Source organism: Sinocyclocheilus anshuiensis, unplaced genomic scaffold, assembly GCF_001515605.1.
Source record: "Sinocyclocheilus anshuiensis isolate Anshui unplaced genomic scaffold, SAMN03320099.WGS_v1.1 scaffold1973, whole genome shotgun sequence".
Lineage (NCBI taxonomy): Eukaryota > Metazoa > Chordata > Actinopteri > Cypriniformes > Cyprinidae > Sinocyclocheilus > Sinocyclocheilus anshuiensis.
The window spans coordinates 114,177-124,169 of record NW_015538051.1 but is presented as its reverse complement, the minus strand read 5'-3'; the positions used below and the strand labels follow the sequence as shown (position 1 = coordinate 124,169).

The following is a 9,993-nucleotide window of genomic DNA, read 5'->3' as shown; positions in this document are numbered from 1 at the left end:
AGTGACTGGCGGAAAAGGAGTGAGCCTAGGGCCGGCAGATTGCGACGGAGGATACGAGAGATCCCCAGTACAGGTCTCGTCGTCGTACGGAAAAAGTTGAGTCTGTGATATGATGGCTAACGGAGCAAAACCGAATGCTGGAAAACTTTTGTGGAACTGAGGTAAGTTGGCTGTATATATACACGTATGTGCTTGTTAAGATGATTAGCTGACAAGCTCCACCTGGGCCAGACTGATTGATTATCTGATCGTGCTCCTCCCGAACCTTGTTAATAAAACATCATATACCTAAACATTTGACAAATAAATTAAGACAAAAAATGTTATTAGTTAAAATGTGTTTCTACTTTTAATGCATAAATATTACACAACAACAAGGAATTTGTTCTGTATGGCTTTTTCTCTTACCTTCAAAGACATGTGGTAGTGTTAAAAGTTTTGTTATGAGTTAAAAACTTTTTGTTATGAGAATGGGGTCACTCAGGACTATTTGTCCACTGCATTCTGTGCAAAACATTTCAGAGGGTACAAATTCTTTTGGAGGGTGGTGCTCAAATGATGGTGTCAATACATCCTTGGGAAGTTCGGCTGGAAACTTCTTGAATTTTTGGATGTATGTTGCAGTTCTTAACAACTCTTTTCCTAGTGGATACCTATCATGTGAAACCTCCCCCTCTTCCAGATAATTACTTGTGTTATCCTCCACTGGTTCTGTGGATTTGATAGATTTGGTTCTTAACAGCTCTTTTCCTAGTGGATACCTATCATGTGAAACCTCCCCCTCTTCCAGATAATTACTTGTGTTATCCTCCACTGGTTCTGTGGATTTGATAGATTTGAATAGCTGGCGTTTGTTTTGGAATAAAAACCATTTTGCTATGTACTTATGTATACAGGACGCCCGTGGCTTAGCACAAGGACAGTGCCAGCTATTTTTCCTTGAGTTATAGGCCACCATCACTCTTCCAACACGACTATAATATGATGGTTTTTGCTCCAAAACAGAAACATAGTGGACTGTGTCAGGTCCAATGTTCACAGATACGGCAAGTGGAGCAAACCCAGCATTCTTAAGCCGTTCTAAACACATGGCTTTTTTTCTTCTCCAAACCAATGTGCAGCCACCATTTCATTCAATGTGTTTTCTTCCAGAGTACAATAACTGGAAGGCACAGAACAATAATCCAGTGATCGTTGATGGCAACATCGAAATGTCTGGTGTCCACTTCTACCAGCAAATTCAGAGTAGAGGCAACACTCCTCAAGCTCACACTCAATGTGCTGTTTTGGCCCTTGAATGCTATGCTTGACATGAATAGGAACGGGAGGTCCACGAAATGCCTTTGCCACTGCATAAATGCCTGATTGTGGGTCTATAGGCTGACTCTGTAAGTGGTATTTTTTTGTGATGTCTGTGAACTTTGAAGAATGCCTTCTTTGCATATGGCGCTTCAGATTTTTCAAGTACAAAGACATATTGCAGTGTGGACACTCCACAATTGTTTGGCTTAATTTATTAACTCTAACAGGGCGCTGGGTCATATTCTCACAACGAATACTACCAGGCTGGTCCTTCACAAAGGCAGGGCTTGGTGTGGAGACATTGCTGGGCTTCGATGTGGAGACGTTCCCAGGGCTCGATGTGGAGACGTTCCCGGGGATCAATGTGGAGACGCTGCTGGGGCACGATGTGGAGACGTTCCCGGGGCTCGATGTGGAGACGTTCCCGGGGATCAATGTGGAGACGCTCCCGGGGCTCGATGTGGAGACGTTCCCGGGGCTCGATGTGGAGACGTTCCCGGGGATCAATGTGGAGACGCTGCCGGGGCTCGATGTGGAGACGCTGCCGGGGCACGATGTGGAGATGTTCCCGGGGCTCGATGTGGAGACGCTGCCGGGGCAGTACGATAAATGACTAAAGAAATCTTTTCTCCTTATCCTAGTGTCTTTACAGCCTGGGCAATGGAAATGGGGTGACACCCTGCAGTTTTGGTGGCATTTGTATATTCTGAAACCTGCACAGGGGTTAAAAAAAGTTTTGCAGCACATTGCAAAATAAGATAAGTGTAGTACTTGTGGTGGTAATGATGTTTAAGGCTGACTGTCATCTAAGTCATCATACATGATTCTTTGATACACTGGTAAATTTACATTTGTACAAGAAGCTCTTACCTTTATAGTCCAAAAATATATTACAATGCACAATTGTATGTGCTTTTCCCTGGCACTCATATTCTGTCTGGAAATGACAGACAGGACAGTGGAAGCATCCATCCTTATACTGTACAGAAAGTGCCTGTCCAGAAAAAAACGATTGATCCATGTACCTAATAAAAAATACATCAACATATTACTCTCATTGAATTTTTACACTAATTTATTACTCACTATTAACAACACATACTACATACTTTTCCTTAAGCACTAAACACACATACAGACACACACACACAGTGCAAACTGCATGAATAATGACGCCGATTCATCGATAGTGTAAAAATCCCTTACTATTAATGCCAAGTTCACACCTGAACACAACAAACCTACATTTATGTTTTTCATTAAAGCTAAAACAAACTTTAGCCTATGTGCTATCATACTGCATGACCGACTGCTTACCTGAACCGCCATTCTTTGGCGCGCTATGAATGTCGTGCCTGTCTGTCAATGCGAGGAAGCCACGCCCTGTTTTGGAGTTCCCGCCCCCATTTGGAGATCTCCGGTCTGCAGTTATATCTACTTGTGAAATTTGGCACACTGATAGAGGACAGTCTCAACATAAACCACAGCAAGTTTGGAGTCTCTAACGCCAACTCTCTAGCGCCACCACTTGTCCAAAGTTTCAATTTCTTTATGCTAATAACTTTTGAACCATAAGGCACAAAAGGAAGTTAGTCCAATTTTCACCAAATTTGACTCTGATCATCTTCAGACCAAGCAGGCAAAAAGTTTTGGATTTTGTGTCGATATACGAAACGGTTTTCGTTTAGAGCATCAACGAATTTGCTGGTTAAGATGCCAAAATGCATCTGAGGCTGTATCTCTGCAAAGCTTTGACGTATTTGCACCAAACTTTGTATGTGCCATTGTCACCTCACACTGACCACGCCACATCAATTTGGTAACAGCGCCACCTATTGGTCAAGAGTAATAAACCATTGATTTATTATTATGAAATTTCCAAAAATGCTAATAACTTTTGATTGCATTAGCCTATTGCAAATGAAACTGGTCTCAAAATATTCCTTGGCCTATGCCGACAACAGACATACCAATTTTCCCTTAGCAAATCCGAACTGCCTGTCGGCCATTTTGATTTATGCTGTAAACCTACTTTTTCAAACTCCTCCTCAAGCCTTGGTCCGATTTTCACCAAAATTGAGTCAAATCATCTTCAGACTGTGCTGACAAAATGTTATGGATTTCGTGTCGATAGACGAAACCGTTTTCGTACAGCGCTGCTACAAATTTTAGGCATGGTGCCAAAATGACTCTAAGGCTATATCTCTTCAAAGCTTTGACATAATGACAACAAACTTTGTGTGTGCCATTGTCACCTCACACAGAACACACCAAAATGATTTGATTACAGCACCACCTGTTGGTCAAAAGTGATAAGCCATTTAATCATATTACTAGTGGTTGTATTTATGATTTTTCAGCCATTTCAATTACAATCATCCTAAAATCGCTTTTATTACTCATTGTTGCATTTGGTCTGATGCTCCATGCCATGCTTAGCTCCTCAATTTGCCTCTGGAGTGCTTGGCCCCGTAATTGCTGCTTGCAGCTATATTTTTATTTTTTTTTACAGTGTGGATTATCTTTGCTAATTTTGTTAAATGAATTCTACTGCTGCAACCTACTGTTTACCCAGCTTGTAGGATAAATTCATATTTAGAAATTCCTGATATTATGTTTTAGAAAACGGAATAGGGGCAATAGTCTGGAAACATAAGCATTTTTCCATACGGTGCTTTATTGCTTGACATATTATTGAACTTTTTTGAAATGTTAGATTAAGTCCGACCCCGGAAAATGGAATCTGTCAAAAATATCTGCTTTGTCTGGCATTCAAACAAGCAGTCAGCAGCTATCTAATACCCAAAACCTGTTAACAGCAAGACTTGTCTTGACTTCCCAGAACTGTATTAACAGTCTTTATCAGTCAAAAAGTTGACTGAGAAAAGGCAGACAAGGGCAGAATCAGGTGAAGAAGTAATGATGATAAAAAATGACCCCCAAAAAAAAGTGTTATTATACCACAAGCAGCAGCAAAGGAAAATTACTGCTTCACCACATCGTCCTGTGATGTTAAATACCTTAAATGGAGACATTCTCTTATCTCTTACTTGCGTAAACTTAATATTCCTTGAAACCACTCAACTACAAGATCATAACAGAGGAAGGAAAATAATAACAAAATAGCAATAGCTAAAATAATTACAAAATACATAAACACCAAAAATGACAATAAATGCATATAAGAAAGAAAATAAAACAACACAAATGTAGGGTTGCTCTCCTGAAGTAACGCGCGCACACACACACACACACACATGCAAAGAATTGTCAGATTCAGTTCATTGAGGACGCAGCATCGCACCTGAAAGCACAAGATCTGAACATGAACTAAACATGCCTTCATTGCGTGAAACTCTTCTCACATGACTGGCAGTGATATATGGCTTCGATCAAGTGTGGACACTCTTGTGTCTTTTCAGGTTTCCTAAAATACTGAATGTCTTGTCACAGTGTGAACACTGGTAAGGTTTTTCTCCGGTGTGAACTCTCTGGTGCAGTTTCAGTACAGAGAGTGTAAAAAAAGTCTTTCCACACTCAGAGCAAATGTGATCCTTCACACCGCTGTGTCTTTTCTGGTGTACTTTTAAACCATTCAGGTGTCTAAAGCTCTTTGCACACAAAGAACATACGTGAGGCCTCTCCTCTGAGTGAATTTTCAGGTGGTCCTTCAGGGCATCTGGCCTAAAAAATGTTTTACTGCACTGGTCACAGTTATAAATTCTTTCTCTAGAATGAGTGAGCAGATGCACTTTGAAAACACTTGACTTTCTGAAACTCTTCCCGCACTGATCACAGGTGTGCAGGTTTTCTCCCGTGTGGATTTTTATGTGATCATTAAGGATCTGTTTTCGTGTGAAACTTTCCCCGCAGTGATCGCACGAGTGCGGCTTCTCTCCAGTGTGGACTCTCATGTGTTGATCAAGGAGGTGTTTTTGTCTGAACTTCTTTCCACACTGACTGCATGCGTGCCGTTTTTCTCCAGTGGTTATTCTCCAGGGCTTCTCTCCGGCGTGCATTTTTATGTGTTTATTAAGGTTTCCTTTATGTCTGAATTTCCTCCCACACTGATCACACGCGTATGGCATCGCTCCCGTGTGGATTTTCATGTGTTCATTAAGGTTTCCTTTATTTCTGAACTTCTTCCCGCACTGATCACACGCGTGTGGCTTCTCGTCAGTGTGGATTTTACTGTGTTTGGCAAGGTTTGCTTTTTGCCTGAAAGTCTTCTCACACTGATCACATTCGTACGGCTTCATTCCACTGTGAAATTTCATGTGAAGATTAAGACTTTGTTCGCTTGAGAAACTCTCTCCACACTGAGGGCAAGTGAAACATATTTGGGCTCTTGTTTGCAACGAGGGATTCAAGGATGCTTCATCAGTTTTGATGTCATGATGTTTCTTCCCCGCTTCAATCACTTCTTCCATCTCCTTGTTCTCTTCCATCAGGTCTAAAATTAAAGTTAAAAAATAGTAAACATTTTTTAATTTTCATTAAATCATTAAAAATGCCAAAATGTAAAGGGAAAAATAAGTGAACACTGATACATTAGCAGAAAGTATGATCATTTTGACGGATTCGTTTTAACTGTGTACGCTGATTTTAATAGCATTACAGTCAGAAATATCATGTCTCTGCAGTGAGAGAGAAGTGTTAAATATTTGATGAGCTACATTTAACATTTTTCAAGTCAGGGTTGTAAAACGTTCCAAATTTAAGTAACATTAGCTATGTTTCCATGCATTTTGGAATACTGCATAATAAAAAAATGCTGGAACGTCAAGATGCGCAGAAATTCTAAAAATGTGCATTAAAAAAACGTATGCGCACATTTGAGCAGGATACGTCGAGTAGGATTTTATCCGATAAGAAAACATGCACATGATGGAAACACATTTACCGAATAAATTCCTCCATGCACATCAAAAAAAAAAAAAGTACTGTGCGCTACGAGACCAGCGCTAACCAGCGGACCGATCTTGTTCACAGCATCTAAGCTGTTATGGAAATTCTGAAAAGTCTGTCGTCAAAGTATTTCTGTATAATTGTCTTATACGACTGCGTTCCCAAACAGCAGCATACGCCTCCGAAAGCAATGACTGCATTTATTGCGTTGTTTCGAGGTGCAAGTAATTTATCATATATGACAATTATTATATTGAGTGGTTTGCGCTACGAGACCAGCGCTAACCAGCGGACCGATCTTGTTCACAGCATCTAAGCTGTTATGGAAATTCTGAAAAGTCTGTCGTCAAAGTATTTCTGTATAATTGTCTTACACGACTGCGTTCCCAAACAGCAGCATACGCCTCCGAAAGCAATGACTGCATTTATTGCGTTGTTTCGAGGCGCAAGTAATTTATCATATATGACAATTATTATATTGAGTGGCTTCTCCTAGTTTTATTAGTGATATTTAGTGCCAGTTTACCAGGAAGTGATGATGGAACGCCAATTTTTTTATGCGATATTCCAGTTTTGCGCATAAATTTAATTCGAATCTTTGGATGGAAACATAGCTATAGTTGCAAAAATTGTGAATCAGTTCGCAATCAGTATGTATGTTTCTCAAACCTCTTATTATTGGTTGAAAACCAAAAGAAAAGAAAATTGAGTTTTATGCTCCAATTTGCGCCCAGTTGATATTATTTGCTCTGAAGCTGCAGTACAGAAGAGTTTAAGCAATCAATTATTGACCAAGTACATAAAAACAGTAAAATGGTAAGCATATAGGGTAACCACCATCAGCTAGGACTGTGCAATTAATTGAAAAACTGTTTCGATTTCGATCTCCAACGATTATGAAAATACAGTAATCGAGATAATCAAGGATGGTTTTCGTGGGAAATGTCAGTCTCGTGACATTCATCTTTATATGATGGCATCACATTCTTAAAGACCAAAAGAAGAAAGCTTTTCAGAGATTTCAACAGGCTTAAACTGTAATAGATGCAAGATATCTTAGTGCAGATGTTACAGGGAGGAAAACTTCACAGCAGTAAATAAACACCTTATCGATAACACGGTAAGGGGTGGAGATATTGTACATAATTTATGCACCACTATCAATATACGGGGTCTTGCTTTTGTAATGAATTCACACTTGCAATTTACTTTCGCTTTCAAATTCACAATCACAAGATATTAATCGATGACATTCAGGATCTGTTGCGCACCAAATCATCCACCATGGTCTTGTCAGTCAATTCATTTTGAGTTAATTCAGTGACTTGCTCAAAGACTTTTCATTAATGGATGAATCAGCATTTTTGAACGAATCTCTTGAACGAATGATTCAAAGACAAGTACATTTTTAACAGCTATTTAACACGATTGTCGAGAATCATTTGATTGAAGTGGTCGTAAGTACCTAGGTACTATTATCGATAATAAATTAAATTTTGTAGAGAATACTGATAGACAGTGTAAGATGAGCCAACAAAGACTTTATCGTCTGTGGAAATTAGCTAAATTTAATATTGATAGGACACTGATGACTAAATCATAATTATCGATTATTCCCTTGAAATTGTAATTGCGATTATTAATTACGATTACCACAATTTACATCGAACGACGTTTATACGATTGTTGAATGCAACTGTGTGCCGTATTTTTATTTGAAAATAAACAAGCTGAAAACACTCTAACTGAAAAAAACGTTAGTGCTTTACTATAGTATTAAGCCTCGAATATCAACTAATACATCGGATTGGTTGCTTCTTTAAAAAAAATCATCAAATGTGTTCTACTGAAGAAACAAAGTCACCTACATCTTGGATGCCCTGGGGGTAAGCAGATAAAACATCACATTTTCATTTTTGGGTGAACTATCCCTTTAACTAACGTACTCTATGATTAGCTCAGTGAATAATAATAAAATAAATACAAGCGGTGAAAGGGGCGTTCCTGTAGCGATATCTCACGGTTCTCAACCAATCAGATACATAATTTATGCACCACTATCAATATACGGGGTCTTGCTTTTGTAATGAATTCACACTTGCAATTTACTTTCGCTTTCAAATTCACAATCACAAGATATTAATCGATGACATTCAGGATCTGTTGCGCACCAAATCATCCACCATGGTCTTGTCAGTCAATTCATTTTGAGTTAATTCAGTGACTTGCTCAAAGACTTTTCATTAATGGATGAATCAGCATTTTTGAACGAATCTCTTGAACGAATGATTCAAAGACAAGTACATTTTTAACAGCTATTTAACACGATTGTCGAGAATCATTTGATTGAAGTGGTCGTAAGTACCTAGGTACTATTATCGATAATAAATTAAATTTTGTAGAGAATACTGATAGACAGTGTAAGATGAGCCAACAAAGACTTTATCGTCTGTGGAAATTAGCTAAATTTAATATTGATAGGACACTGATGACTGCTCTTTGTAAGGCTTACATTGAATCGATTTTAACGTTGTCATTGATTTGTTGGTTCCAAAAATCATAAGTGTCGATTATTCCCTTGAAATTGTAATTGCGATTATTAATTACGATTACCACAATTTACATCGAACGACGTTTATACGATTGTTGAATGCAACTGTGTGCCGTATTTTTATTTGAAAATAAACAAGCTGAAAACACTCTAACTGAAAAAAACGTTAGTGCTTTACTATAGTATTAAGCCTCGAATATCAACTAATACATCGGATTGGTTGCTTCTTTAAATTATATTAAAAAAAAAAAAGTACAAATATGAATGGTATTATAATGTCATACTAAAATTAAAATAATGGGAAAAACCCTTAAGATAACATGTAGAAAGAAAAAAAACGCAATTTAAGCACATAAGTAGACTTCGAACGATTAATCGCCGCTTTGAACGCTTACATAATTGTGGCATTCCGTAATTGTAATCGCGATTATAAATTCGATTAATTGTGCAGCTCTTCTTAGCGTTGTCCACTTGCGATCGGATCGACGAAAACGCATGTTCTACTTCCTTCCGCCACGGATTCAAAGCTCAAGCTGACAGTTAAACATACGTCACGTTTAGAATCCGTATCAAGGGCATGTGCTGCTTCAGTTCGGTTATTAGTGAGAAATAATGAGGTTATAAGAGAAAAACAATGCGGCAAGTCGTGCATCCAAATGAGAGACCGCGAAGCTAGACGTTTCTTCTTATATTAAAGGGATAGTTCACCCAAAAATGAAAATGTGATGTTTATCTGCTTACCCCCAGGGCATCCAAGATGTAGGTGACTTTGTTTCTTCAGTAGAACACATTTGATGATTTTTAAGTCCAACCGTTGCAGTCTATCAGTCGTATAATGCATGGCAATGGTAACAAAATCTATGAGAGTAAAAAAAACATGCACAGACAAATCCAAATTAAACCCTGCAGCTCGTGACGACACATTGATGTCCTAAGACACGAAATGATCGGTTTGTGCCAGAAACCGAACAGTATTTATATCATTTTTTACCTCTAATACAGCACTATGTCCAACTGTCTTTGAGCGCGCACACGGCATCCGGTGCGTGAGGTGTAAAAATGATATAAATACTGTTCGGTTTCTGGCACAAACCAATCGTTTCGTGTCTTAGGACATCAATGTGTCGTCACGAGCCGCAGGGTTTAATTTGGATTTGTCTGTGCATGTTTTTTTTACTCTCATAGATTTTGTTACCATTGCCATGCATTATACGACTGATAGACTGCAACGG

The 9,993-nt window shown here is 38.7% G+C and overlaps 2 protein-coding genes across 2 annotated transcripts in view; both read right to left on the bottom strand.

Moving 5' to 3' along the window:
• Positions 1-1,080: 1,080 nt before the first annotated feature.
• On the bottom strand, positions 1,081-2,654 carry LOC107681870 (uncharacterized). The gene is made up of 3 exons (XM_016478241.1): positions 2,620-2,654; positions 2,173-2,327; positions 1,081-2,015 (listed from the first exon to the last, which is right to left on the bottom strand). The coding sequence occupies exons 2-3, from the start codon at positions 2,321-2,323 to the stop codon at positions 1,081-1,083; spliced, it is 1,086 nt and encodes a 361-aa protein (XP_016333727.1). The 5' UTR covers positions 2,324-2,327; positions 2,620-2,654.
• A 1,830-nt stretch (positions 2,655-4,484) lies between these two features.
• Positions 4,485-9,993, bottom strand: part of LOC107681822 (gastrula zinc finger protein XlCGF8.2DB-like) — a 6,951-nt gene continuing 1,442 nt past the window's right edge. Inside the window, exon 2 of the mRNA XM_016478172.1 lies at positions 4,485-5,755. Within this exon, the coding sequence (XP_016333658.1) occupies positions 4,695-5,755 (1,061 nt within the window). The 3' untranslated portion in view covers positions 4,485-4,694. The remainder of the gene's footprint in view (positions 5,756-9,993) is intronic.